Source organism: Mastomys coucha, unplaced genomic scaffold (genome assembly GCF_008632895.1).
Source record: "Mastomys coucha isolate ucsf_1 unplaced genomic scaffold, UCSF_Mcou_1 pScaffold9, whole genome shotgun sequence".
Lineage (NCBI taxonomy): Eukaryota > Metazoa > Chordata > Mammalia > Rodentia > Muridae > Mastomys > Mastomys coucha.
In genome coordinates this window covers 108691955-108706562 of record NW_022196915.1, presented here as the reverse complement: position 1 = coordinate 108706562, position 14608 = coordinate 108691955, and the positions used below count along the sequence as shown (strand labels likewise).

The 14608-nt window shown below is 35.7% G+C and overlaps 1 protein-coding gene across 1 annotated transcript in view; it reads right to left on the bottom strand.

Moving 5' to 3' along the window:
* The window catches only part of Itgbl1 (integrin subunit beta like 1), a 266884-nt gene that overhangs the window by 146091 nt on the left and 106185 nt on the right, over window positions 1-14608 (bottom strand). The window contains exons 3-5 of the mRNA XM_031361717.1: window positions 10552-10698; window positions 3774-3896; window positions 654-794 (exon numbers count right to left, since the gene is read on the bottom strand). Coding sequence (XP_031217577.1) covers window positions 654-794; window positions 3774-3896; window positions 10552-10698 — 411 coding nt within the window. The remainder of the gene's footprint in view (window positions 1-653; window positions 795-3773; window positions 3897-10551; window positions 10699-14608) is intronic.

Sequence of the window (14608 nt, the reverse complement as noted above, 5' to 3'; positions counted from 1 at the left end):
ATTAGCACACCAAATATAGTGATGAAATGATTTTTAAATTTGATTTTTATACAGGTAGTTGATAACTTTAAATTATATTTGATAAGCATTTAAAATATCTCTTTAATGTCATTCTATAATTCATTGGGCCATTTGATGCCTGGTTTCTGTTTTCTATTTTCTTCAATGTATTTCAGAATTGTATTTAGAAGTTAAGGTCACTTATGTCAATTCGGCACTTCAGAATTCAACCTTCCATTTCTGTGATTAAGACAAGAGGGTTATTTAACTGCCTTCTGGACAATCAGATACTCATGCTGTCCATGGTTCTGATAGTCAAGAGATGTTTTTAGCACAGTATCTCCAGGAATCACCTTTTAGTTGTGCTTTAGCAGTTTTGGAAAGAAGCCAAAGAAATCCAACTCCCCCTCCCCCCATGCTCTATTTTCTCAGGAAAGCTTAAAGAATAAAAACATAATTTATTTTCACTTCTCTACTCAGTAAGGAATAAGAAATAAAATATTGTCAGTGTCCATATAGATTTCTACTAAAGTAAATGATTATGGATGATGACTTTGTCCCACCCTGAAGGAAGTACATTGAGAAGATAGATATTAGTAATAGTGATTGTTGTTTACCACCGGGTCATGTAGTAACGGGAATGGGTGACACACCTCTGTTGCTACAGACTTTGCCATCTGGAGATGTGCATCTTCGCTTGCTTTCCCAGGGGGTGATGTCACACTGGAACTCGCATTTATCTCCATGCCAACCAGCCTCGCAGTAACAGTTTCCACAGTAACACTTCCCATGGCCTTTACCCAAAAGAATTTTATACAGTGAGGAAAAAAGCAACTTTTCGAAGCAGCCTTACCTTTCCACCTTTTCACAACCATTTGAAAATGACAAAGGGTTCCCAGACCCTTGCTATAATTAATCAACTTGTGGGTTTCTTTTCTCCCAAAACATCAGAATTGAGCTTACAACTATATAATTATACAAATAAGGAGGCCAATATGTCCTTTGCCTTGGCCTACAAGGAAAGTGATTAAGATGACAGTATTTGCAAAGAAATTACAAGAATGACTATGAAAGTCCATTAGTATACCATTTGAAATTCATGCATTACTTGAATGTATGTAAGCTTTATTGTGTGGATGTTTCTTGAAACAGTAATTAATACTGTTTATTTGAAATCAATTATTGAGAAAGTAGCAGTTCATATTTATTTAGACATCCTTCATTAACGACTGAAGTAGTCTCAAGCCAGAGGAAATGTTTCAAAGTCTTATTCCTCTATGTCCCACAAGCTGTTGTGTTCTACCATGTGTAGAGTTCTGAGTTAAATCAGTAAAATGCAATACACTCTTGGCTTCATAACCAAACTGCAACTGTAGTGTTCAGAGAATACAAATGAGAGTCAATGATGCCCTTCATCTTGAGCTAAAATGCCAAGCTTTAGTACCCACCTTGCCATAATATTTTTCATTTTTACTTATACAGTAACCCACCAAGCCACCTGAGACAAACTGCCATCACTACATTTCCATTCTGAATGTCTAGCTGGCTTTCTCCAAAATAGTATTTACCTTTAAGTTCTCTTTCTGCATGCTCTCGTCTTTAAAGTTATTCCACACAAACGTAGATGAATGTCCTAATTATTTCTTATTCTAGACTTTCAAATCATAAAACTCTATAATTTGTGAGACTCTGACTAAGGTACTGATTCTTCCAACTATTGTCTCCAGGACCATAATTCTGGGATGGCCATAAAAATGTGACTGTGTGGCTACTTATTAATTGCTTACTAATATATTCTCCATTGTACAATTATGATATCCCTTTATTAATTAAGTCTCATACATATTTCTACTTTATGTACAAGTTCCTAAAAATTTATAAAATCCAAAAAGGATTTGTTTTAAAATAATCATTAATATAATGGGTTAATCCTGAAAGAAAACAGAAAAGGATGAATTTGGGTGATAGGGGAAGTGATGGGGAGTTAGAAGTGGTAGAGGGAGGAGAAAGTAGGGTCCAGATATATTGTTTGAGAGAAGGATCTATTTTCAACTTAAAAAAAGATAGGAGGTTAATTAGAAAAAAAAAACTAATGTAAAGCTACACTTTAATGAAGACAGTGAAAATAATTCAAATGAAGAGTAAGAATAAAAACATTGGGGCAGCAGAAGATTATTAAAATAAAATGTAACTTCATACAATGTATATGCCAGGCAACAGACATAAGTTTCTATGGTGTGTGTAAACTGATGGAGAAAAATCTTTTTCTGTGTAGTATCAATGATAGACTAAAGACACCTTTCTCAAGAGATTGTTTTCATGTGAACAACACATGAAAAGCCCTAGGATTCTAACCAACAGCACTGCCACAGTGTTATTTGACACTGGTATCTCTGGTCAGAGAAATGCCAATTGGGGCATATACAAGGGCCCCCTACCTGCTCAGAGGAGAAAGTGAGGGGAGATGGGGTAAGGATTGTGGGAAGAGGTGACTGGGAGGGGGCAGTGAGTAGGATATAAAGTGAATAATTAAAAATTAAATTAAATTAAAAATAATATAAAATAAGAACACTTGAATTACACTACAAGATTAACTAGAAGCCACAATGATATTGGGAAACTGGCAATTTGTTACATGTTTGTGGTGGCTTTCTATAGCTCTCTGATTCCTTTAAGTCCTAGTATCATTGATCTTGCTAGGATATGCCAGAACTTATTAATTAGATTAGAATCTTTCTGGAAAGAGAAAAAAAAAGTGTACTCAATCAAAATGACTCTCACTGCTCTCTATTGCCATTTCTTTATGTCAATGAAGTATACAAATGAACTTTCTGGGCAAGCGCTTGGCAATAGATAAGTAGAAAGAAAACTCTAGGATGGGTGGTGAGAAAGCAAGCTTCTCAGGGAACTGGAAACTCCAAGGCAGGCACGTAGTGTAAATGTTGAAGAGTCAGAAACACAGTCTGAGTGTCTGCCAGACACAAGTCTGGGGACTGTGTCTAAACTTCTAACTAAAATCTAGTTTCGCATTTATTAAAAAGTTCTAGAATACTCTGCAGGCCTGGATGTAACTCTTTTTACTTGATATGTTTTACAAACACAGGTTCAAACTGAAGTTTATACACAGATGTTAGATACAGAAGTTTAGGCCATACAGTGGGATGATCCTGGGCATATTGGTGATATTGTAATATTGGTGGTATGTCTCTGTTCTCAGTGATTAAATGGATACAATGGTTCTTCCAGGTATCATAAATATAAGATTGCATGTAAAGCATGTGTTATATGTCCTTGGAAATAGGAAACAGTGAAGAATTAATGCAGGAGGAAAAATGACTGAATGATGCTAATTCATAGTAAAGGTCAGAGGAGTATCATCAACAGGTAGAGGAGGCTATCATACTTCACTGTCCCCATTAAGGCATGGAGTTATCTAAAGACTTTGATTTGCAACGAAATACAATTAAAACAGTTAAAAGATAAAAAACAAAAAAACAAAAAACAAAGCAAAACAAAACACCAAATAATAGTAGCTAAGGTAAGCAGAAGAAATGAAATCCTGACAGGACTATTTCAGAGTTATGCTGCTGGATTATTGCATCAGCAATGTTGGCCTCCTCTGGAGACAATATAGTTTAGCATTTATTAAATAGTTCTAGAATATTCTGAGTGCCTTGATATAACTCTTCTTAATTGAAGTTTATGTAAAGAAAAGCATACAATAAAATGGGTGAAAAACAGGGACTTTTACACTCCACACTTAGCATACATACCTCCACATACTTCTTCTGTTTCATCATCTATGCATTCTCTATCATCACACTCACAAAATTTACCATAAATGAGTCCATGTCCATCTGAATTATCACACTTACACCTGCCACAGTGACATGTTCCTAAAGCAGAGAAACAAAGGCAAAGATGTTACACACTGGAAATTATCATTAATAATGCTCTTCACTACTTCTTCCAAGTGGGTGGAGAACTCAAACCAATTTAACGTCACAATTATACTTTTCTGTGGCTATTGTAAGGTTGAGGGGAAGCCACTCATTTTTTAGATAATTATGGTATGAGAATTATAATATGTACTTCACAGTTATTACTGCTGACCTTTGATAGTTTAATGAACATCAGTGCAACCCTCTCAAAACATAGAGGTCCTGACATATATCTTTCAAGTAAGTTGTGAATGAATATCTTCTGATGACCTGATTTTAAAGAGAGCTAAAGCACTTTTCAGCTTTCTGACTGAGGGAATCCTGCTCATGTTCCCCACAAGTTCAACATTTTACTACATGTTTAAACATACTATTTATAAATTAATATTTAAATAAAACCATAATTAATAAAATGCCAATGAAAAATATATGTACACCTGATAGTGTCACATCTAAGCATTAGCTGACATCCTTGTTTTAAGGATTACAGGACAAGTGAGTTTTCTTAGGGACCTCAACAGACTTTCAAGGCAGCTCAGAGAATGTTAGAGGTCCTGGAGATATTAGACCTCCCAAAAACCACATGTTCACCTTACTAGAGAGTTGGCTATATCCTGCAAGAGTGATTTTATTGAAAGTAATATTTTATCCAAATAATTATAACAAGTCAGATGTCTACCTGCTCTATTTTTAATTGATCCTCATAGTAATTGACATATGAAATTCTAAAACTTTATGAGTTAACAGAATGGTCAAATATTCTGGAATTCCAACAGGCAATAAAATCATTCATAAGAAATAAATGTGCTAAAATAAATAAAGAAATGCAAAGTACTGCAAAAGCACATAGCAAGGAAACTTAGCTGAGAGCTAGAGGTCAAAGAGACCCTGAGGACATGTCTGAGGATTGAAAGCCAAGCTAAGTAAAATACATACATGCATACATACATACATACATACATACATACATACATGAGACACAAAAGCAAAGCCTCAGTCAGTGGTTGAAGAAGAACAAATACAATATGTCTGAAAATTAGTATCAAATGAACAAAATTACTATGTAGAATTTTCTGGTAATTGTGTAGTTGATGATAAAGATCTCCATGATCTGAGTTCTCATCAAATAACCACAAGACTAGATAATTCTTGTTATCACGTGGAACGTGAACTATAAAACTGGGAAAATGGGTGTTAAGAAGTTAATAAACAGGCTACTTTACAACAGTACTGGCTAGATGAACAATGACAGAGTTGAAAGATTACAGACATATTTGATAAGATTGTTGAGAGCAGAAACAGAACTTAGTGGTCAGATGAGTATAAAAGGTGGAGGGGGATTGGAAAATTTCAAGAATGATATTTGGCTTGAGTGATGGCATAGTAGTTATTCTGTGCATGTTACACAGGGAAGAACATAGGCTTTGCATTCAGGTACAATTACAGTCAAATTCAGGTTTAATCCTTCCTTGAGATCACTTCTATGTCTCATTCTCATATTCCATGTGTTCACATGGTCTGTTCCAAGATAACCATGAGGCCAAGTGACAAATCCAAGAGCAATTCACCTCTGAAGACACTGCTGTACCTGGTACGTAGGAGGCTTTCAGAAAACCATGAACTTTTCCTCATCTCTCCTTAAACATTAGTATATTAGTCATATTCCAAATAATTCTTCCAGACTCACCTTTATCAATGGACCCTGAAAACCTTCTCATTTTTCACACCTTCTACATGCTTCTGTGACTCAGATCACCTGTAATTTGCTGTTACCTATAAGAGGGCTTCCTCTAGCAAAATCACAAAGGAAAGGGATTTTGCAAAATCTGATTTTGTTGTTTTGATTTTGTTGTACCTTGAGGGTACTCCTGTGAATCTGGCATATATGAAATATAATTTTCTTGTGTTATTTTTTTTCTGTAACCTATTTTAAGTTATAATCTTACTTGAAATATAATGCTATAATTTGTGGAACTGCTTCATTTTTTTTATCTCATTATCACCTTTCTATTTTACTTTCACATCTCTTCTTTCTGTCTCTCAACCACCCACATATTTAGTCATTAAACTTTCTTATGACCTATTATGCTATTGTTAAAGTACTATAGGAAATAATAAAATAAAGAAAATTAAATAAATCAGAGAACAAAAAGGAGAAACAACAGAAAGGCATTCATAATGGATTCAAGGAAAATTCTTCACAAAAAAAATAACCCTCAGACTGGTTAGATGAGGGGGAAAGATATTAGGAAGAAGAGAATCCTTAATTTATTGCTGATAAATGAAAAGAATGGCAAAAAATGAATTAAGATACCATGAATATTTGTGGTGTTGAGGAAAATGAGTAGAAAATTATGGTAGAAAATAATAGTTTAGGTAAGCGTCTGACTTGAGTTTGGATGAAAGGTTATGAGGAATGCAGATGGCAAAGATGAAGAACATTGGCTAAGGATTTTAAATTATCTCTTGAAATATCAGGAGCCTGCCACAGTTTGGCAGAAGAGAATAGCATGGTGGGAGATGAATACACACAGTCATTCTCCCTCCTGAAAGATGGGCAGGAACTGTCACTGCATCCAACTTCCATGACTGACGAGTTCTACTGGCAGGCTCACTCCCATCCACACATGTGAACCATTCCTATTCCTCACCACAGTGAAAAGTTTACAACAGCTCTGAGACTTCCTATCTCACCATCCAGCACAAATCACATCTGATCCTCCAAGTCATGGCAGATGGGAGCCCAAGCAAAGGTGCCAGACTCCTATGTTCCTGCTGTGTCGTCCTACTTCTCACTCTGGGTTGCCAGTCAATCACACTCCAGGATGGGTAGCTTTGCACTTGATTATTTTAGCTCTGGTTTTCCTGCTGCCTAACATAGCTGGTTCTCTATGATGACTTATCAGACTTGAGCACCAATCTTTCTTCTGTTCTAATGTGCTGTGGTCTGCACATTGTTATTTTTCTGGATCCAGTAAAAAGGAAGCTTCTGGAAGTTCTCTGTTCTCAGTTCCTTCTAAACATGCCTTTCAGTTTATGCTCCACAAATGGTTACCTCCTCTCCCTCTTTTATATCCAACCTACTACTATACAACCGAATTCTAAGAGGAGACAAAACTACTAAAGGGGATATTTTAGTTAGAGTTTCTATTGCTGATATGAAACACCATGAACAAAAGCTGTGGAGAAAGTGGTTTATTTGGTTTATACATACATATAACTTGTTTATCCCAAAAATGTTAGCACAGGAAAGCAAACAAGGCAGGGAACTGGAGGCTCACTGTGTTGCTTCTCATGGCTTGTTTAGCCTACTTTCTTTCAGAGCCCAGGACCACCAGTCCAAGGATAGCAACACCTACAATGGGCTGGGCCCTCCCCTATCAATCGCTAATTAAGGAAATGCCTAACAATCAGACATTATGAAGGCATTTTCTCAATTGAGTTTCCTCCATTCCAGTGTGTCAAGATGACATAAAACTAGCCAACTGAGGGGACTAGTACAATTTTGAGTGTCTGGCCTTGAACCTTGTTGGGAAGTTATTATTAAAGGAGGTGTGAATGAGACTGAGATTACCAAAGCAAACCACAAGATTCATTTAAGGCAATGAGTAAACATAAATTTGAGTAAGCCCAAAGCAGCAAAGTTAGTTCCATACAAACCTGACACTTACTAGATGAGATATATTCTCTGTGTGACTGTGTGACTGTGATGAGTCTTTAAGTATGCCTTTTGCAAAGTGTTAACTTTGGACCTCTCGTCATAAGCTACATTACAGTCATTAGTAATAAAGGGAAGAAAGGCTAACAAAAACCCTAAAAATAAAATCAAACTAATATAAATAATCTCAATTATATTTCAAATGAACCACATGGCTACTCTAAAAAGAGATTAAGGAAGCAAGCAACTTATGAATATATCTTTGAATAGACCCCCTAACCTGAGTCTTGGTTAGGGTTGGGTAAGAGTGGATGAACTTGAATTAGAACCAAATCCTTTTTCGTTTTCTACATTTATTTCATGTAGTTATATCTATGAACAATTCTTAAGAAACAATCTTAGATGTAAGTTATATAGAATAGAGCATATGAGTAAATGTATGGATGATATAGGGAAGTTTCACAGATGTCCAATCTGAGCAACATTTCATTGAAGAGAATAGATAAATGGACTATAGGCATAGTGGCCCATGATTGTGTTCTCAGCAATAGAGACAGAGGCAGGAAGACTGTACCAAGTTTCAGTCTAATTGGAATATAGGGAGAACTAAGATAGCCTGAGCTACATAGTGACACTCTACCTTAAAAAAAAAAAAAAAACTAATATAGCAGTAACAACATTAACACACAAAAAAAATAAAATAAAATAAAATAAAATAAAATAAAGGAGGACTATAGTAGAGATTTTATTTGTGGTTGTGCAAAATTTCACTATGAAAATAGGGAAAGCAAGGGAAAACAGGAGAGATGACAACATAGCCCTGTCCCTAATTAGATCTAGTGAAAAAGGGTTGGTGTTATGAAGAACATCACTGACTTGTTGAAAACAGGGGACCAGAACTATGTTTTATATAAAATTATTTATCAACCTTACAAAAGAGGGTACAAATATCTTGTATTTTACACTTTGTCAAATATGATTTGTCATTTATCAAGACTATTCTGTGTCAGGCATGCTAATGCATACCTTTAACCCCAGCACTTGCAAAACAGAGGCAGGCTAATCCTTGTGGAACTGAAACTAGCCTGGTCTGCATAGTCCATTGGTTCTCAAGCCATGGGTTACAACCCCATAGGGGTCATATATCATATATTTACATTACAATTCAAAACAGTAGCAAAATTGCAGTTATGAAGTAGCAATGAAATAGTTTTGTGGTTTGGGGGTCACTACAACATGAAAAACTGTATAAAAGGTTCCACAGCATTAGAAAGGTTGAGAACCACAGTATTGTGAGTTCCAGACCACCCACAGAGTAAGACATTCTCTCAAAAAGGAGAAAAGACAGGTCTATATATTTCTCTTTTGTGCAATATTAATGTGCCAAGCCACATTTACTAAGGAATGAATCTTCAGAATCAATAACATATCTGTGTGTATATGTTTGTGTGTGTTTTTATATGTTTGTATGTGTGTTTTATCTGTATATGTGTGTGTGTACATATGTACGTGTGTATGTGTGTTGGAAGGTGATTGTGATTAAGAGAAATCCTACTGAGAGAAAGACTATAGTGAGCAAAGAATTGAAGAGAGTGTGTTAAACACACCCTGGCATGATAGATCCTAACATCCCTCACTCTGCATACAGTCCAGATTCCATTAGCGAAACACCCTGACTGAGCTTAATCTATACTAAGCAGTATGTTGAAATCAGACTGAGAAAAAGTCCTAGCTGATTACAATAGAGACCCAGCAATAATGCAAGCTTCAGGGTGGGGTATATGTCTAAATTGTCAAATATTTTCCTTTACCAGGTGGAACAAATCTTGTATCTCTGGAACTGACTAACCAGATAGCTTCAAAACTCAAACTAACAAGTAACAAAACACAAGAGATAAACAGCTGCTCTCCATATCCTGTTATGTGGATTTGTTGGCTCACTGTGGGGTTACTGAAAACACCTCTCTTGACTTTGTGAAAACACAGAGCTTCTTGACTAGTTTGACTTGCTCCTTCTCTTGCTGATGTAGAAGAAAAGAAAGAGAACAAAAAGGTGAATTGATACCAAATAACTCTCTAACAACATGAATGAATATGACTCATACACTTATAGTCACTGAAAAATAAATCACAAAACCAAAACTAAAAAACAACAAACAAACAAACAAAAACAAAATGAGTTCAAACTGAATATCAAAACAATTGAAGCTGAACCTCCAAGGCACAACACGAGACTGAAATTTTAGCACTTTCCTTTGGATGGGTAGATTCAATATGGTTGAGAAAAGTGCCTTAGAGGCTCTATGTGGACATTTGCTGAAGCTATTCAATTACAATTATAGTACCTAACTACCATTGTAGTCTAAACTGTAACTATTATGTTTTATGTGATTTTGCTAATTACTTTAATAGCTTCCCTGTAACTCCTAAGCAAGATTTCTAAATGACTCCTATGAAATATACAAATATTTTGTCAACACACACACACTTACACACATACACACACATAAATACACTTTGCTGTTCCTAAATCCTCAATGAAGTCCATAAGCAATATCTGAAACTTCCATTACATTAAAATTTTAGGCTCCATTTGCTGCTAAGGTGTAAATTCAAAGCATTCTTGAACTCTAATTACAATAATTAAGTCAGGTATATGTCTTAGTCCAGCATTCAACATCATGGTTCTGCGTTTACACAAAGCATCCTCCAGTTTTATTTCTGGTGAATATCTTGCTGAAAGGTAGCATTAGAAACAACTGGAGAATATCAGACCTGCAAGTCTCAGCAGCATGGTGTTCTTTCCTTATTGACTTACCTAAATGTCACTTTTAAAATTTCTATGATTAAGTAGTTTCATTCAGATGTTCACCATTTCTACATGACTATAAAATTTCATTAAAATAAAAGTCTTTGTTATTGTAATGAACTCTCCAGGGATGTAGTTCTTACCTGCATTGGAGCAGATGACATCTTGAGAGTTCCTGCACATCTGGTTGCTGATTTTTTTGGAAAGTTCACACTTGGTTGGGTACTGGCAAGCTTCCCCAGACCATCCCACATCACACTTGCATTTGCCGCAGTCACAAGTACCATGGCCTGAGGGATCAACAACATCTGGTGAGATTCAGATGGTTTTACCGAGGAAGGGTCTATGTTAACAAAGACTTGTAAGCAACCCAAGGGGTTGTTGCTTCAAGACAGTGGTATGATAAAAATCAAATATATGTATCTGACAGTTGCTGGGAGTAATATTATTCTTCAGAAAGAATATGATGATTTTATTTCAATGAAACTTTTATATGTACAAATATTAAGTGAATTTACAGAGACATAGAGAAATGAAAGGAATTCTAATAACTGACAGTAAAAATATAGTATTTCTATTTAACTGTACTTTATAATGACTTTATAATGCCTAACATCAAATCCCCAAATGAACTCTTATGAGACATCACTAAATGGTACACTGGGATTTCTTTTATAAATATATTAAATATTACCATGGAATTAGCATAAATTTCAAAGTGTGAATATTTTTTAATTAATTAAAAAATTTGACTCCATTATGGAAAAAAGAAAAGCCACATCTTTACAAAATTGTCTCAGTCCTCTCTGTTTTCAATCATCATTTTGCTTTAGGTGATGCTGTTTAAATGGTTATGAGCACAGGCTTTACTAAGTCTGATTTCAGAAATCACGCTAATATTTTTGTTGACTGTACATTAAACAAGTCTAAGTTTATAACACATAAAATACTTGACCCAAAAATGTTCAGATTTCAAACTCAAGCTGATTTGATAGAAGTTGCTGAGATTTTCATTTGCCAATGTTTGTCACCTTGTATAGAGGAGTATAGTTTATAGTGTAAGATGTAACACTTCTTTGACCTTAAACTGGGCTTTGGAAGTTAAGCAAAATTTTGATGTGTTGTGGAGAGTACATTCCTCATACTCAAGATAATAGCACTGTGTCTTAATATCTGATATTATAGATGTGTAGAGAGAATCCCTTATGTGCTGTATGGAAGTATCACTTGTCAATTAAAAGCTGATAGCCTATTAGCTGAGGCAATAAATAGAATGTAGAACATCAAGCAGAAAGAGATAGGATTCTGGGAAAGAGCCAAGAATAGGAGAAAGATGGGAGCCTATAGGAAGAAGATGGAAGCATAAAATTGAAGAAAGATAACCAACCCTGTGGCAGATATAGTAGAATAAGTGGGATGTATATGTTATGAACTAGTCAGAAAACTAGCCAAATCTGTGGCCTAGGCATTTATTCATTAATAATTCTCAGAGTCGTTATTCTGAAAACAAAGAGACAAAATAGAAAAGCTCGTGATTACATAGATCTTGTAAGGTGGAAATATTGACCTCATGTCAACAGTCTTTTGATGTGGTAGAAGAGCATACACAAGGTCATTCAGAATGCATGGCTCTGGGACTATTTGGCTATGTTCAGTAGAAGTTTGGCATGCCTCTTCATGGGACCCAGTCTATGTACACATTCAAATTTTATTATACTTGTCAAATTAAATGTCCTATTTAGTAAAATAAACCTCACAAGAACCCCAATTAAAATTAAGTTTATCCACATGTATCCCTTTGTATTCTATTTTGCCACACAGTCTTAGCTAACTTGGTATCATTTACAAGCATGAGCAATTGTGCCTATCTGATATCCAGTCTGCTTATAAAACTGTTAAGCTAAATTCTTAAAGTAGACAGCTTCTTTCAGTTGGTGAATAATCTTTGCATTGTATTGAGTCTTTAATGACACTTCTCTTGATTGTGTTTAAGCCATTTCTGATGGTTAATCACAATGAAAAATTGTTCATATCAATAGCAAAGTATGTAGAATTTACTTAGAAGCTACATAACTATGGTGTTAGTGATTTTTATTCAAGAATAAAACAAATACAACATGATTCTTTTATATTGCATGGAACACCATATATTCTAATTTAAAGTGTGTGTGCATGCGTGTGTGTGTGTGTGTGTGTGTGTGTGTGTGTATTAGAGACAGTCAACATTGGGGAATTTTTCTGAGTCAAAGATTACAAAATTTTACAAAATGGTATTTAAAAATAGAAATAAAGGAAATGTACACAGGATAGGGAGAGACACTCCATGCCAAATTGACCCCATGGATCATCATTGGAAGCAAGGATATAAGGTGCTTATCCTTCACAATGGTCCTGTGAGACCCAGGTTCTACTTCAGCATGATCTCTTCTTAACCAAGTCCACCTTCTAAATCTTAGTTCCAGGCAAGATTGTGTCACATTCATAGAAACAAATATTAGGGTTTCATGTACTGCTTTGTTCAATCCACATGTATGGCACTCCCCACAATATATTGTACCCCACAATGTACAGCACAGTATTTAGCACCCCCACAGTGTACAGCACTCCTACAATGTATAGCACACACAATGTACAGCACCCCACAGTGTAGAGAAACCACAATGTACAGCACACATATATACAGCACACCCACAATGTACAATGCCCCACAATGTACAACACTCACACAGTGTACAATACCACACAATGTACAGCACCCCTATTAATATACAGCAACTCACAATGTACAGCACCCCACAATGTACAACACTCCACATAGACAGTGCCCCCATAATGTACAGTACACACAGTATACAGAAGCTCCACAGTGTATAGCACCCACAGTGACAGCACCCACACAATCTTTTGTCTCTTAGGCATGTCACTCATCCTGTCCATGATAACACATTTCTGGGAGTCAGAGTTTGACTCCTAATCCATGTAATCGTGGACCAGGTTTGGCAGCAGAGGGGGAAAAGCATAGGCGGAGGGTAAGACTTCGTCTTATGAGAAATTTAGGGTTGCTGTATAATGAAAAGTTTACTTATCTAAGTTACTATGCTATTGTAGCTGACCTGCCTTCTGTGGTCCTCTGAGGCCAGAAACTGCAGTCTGTGGCCCTTATCACTTCATCCTAAAACAGAAGGAGATTAAGTAAAGGATTGATTGCTAGAGCCTTTTCCCTATTGTCCAGATGCCTCTTGCTTGTCAGGCTAGAGGGAAGTTTGGAACAATAAAGATTTATTGAACCAGGAGAAGAGAATAGCACTCACAGGAAGAAAAACTTTTACATAAGTGAATATGCATAATCTCACATAAGTTCATATATAGATTCATACATGCTCATTTGTTCATTTATACATTTTCATTCATACCCAGTTGGGCTCAACTTGCATGCATTCTCATAATTACATACTTACACACACACATCCATATATTCTCATAATTGTATACTTACACACACATCCATACTTACATATGCATATGGAGCAAAAGACCAAGCACAGGTGCAGAAAGAACTCACTCATTTTGGATGAAAAATGGAGCACCAATCTTTATTACATAGAAAGAAAAGGCTTCTACCCTTTTAGTGCCAAATGAAATAAACCCATGTTTGTAAGAAAAAAGCTTTGTTTCTTTTAATAAGACTAAGCCTGCCTTGTTCTTTCCATGGGACCTGTTCTGTCTCATGGTAAGGAGAAGCCTGCCTGCTCCTTCTGCTCTCTACATCACCTTCTTTTTTCCTCTTTCCCTCTGCATTCTACACATTGCTCTCTTACTATTTTATGTTACCTATAGTTTCTAAGTTATTCCACTCTGCATTCTCCTTCTAATCTAAAAAGTATTCTGTCTAAAAACTTCTCCTCAGCTCAGTTCGTCTCTCAGCTCAGTTCTTCTAAACTCTGTTCCTCTCACATCAGTCCCCCAGTTCTGACTCTTTGTCCTCAGACCATAGTTCACTTGTTAAAAAGTTCATCAAAAGTTCACACAGAAAATCAAATCATAAATTGAAATAAAAGTTTATAACAGAGAATGTTTATATGCATATCCATTAGGAGTAATTATCTGGCTAAACATCCATCATCTGTCTCAGCTCCACAGGTTCACTGAAGGTTTAAAACCATAACTAAGATATATATATATATATATATATATATATAT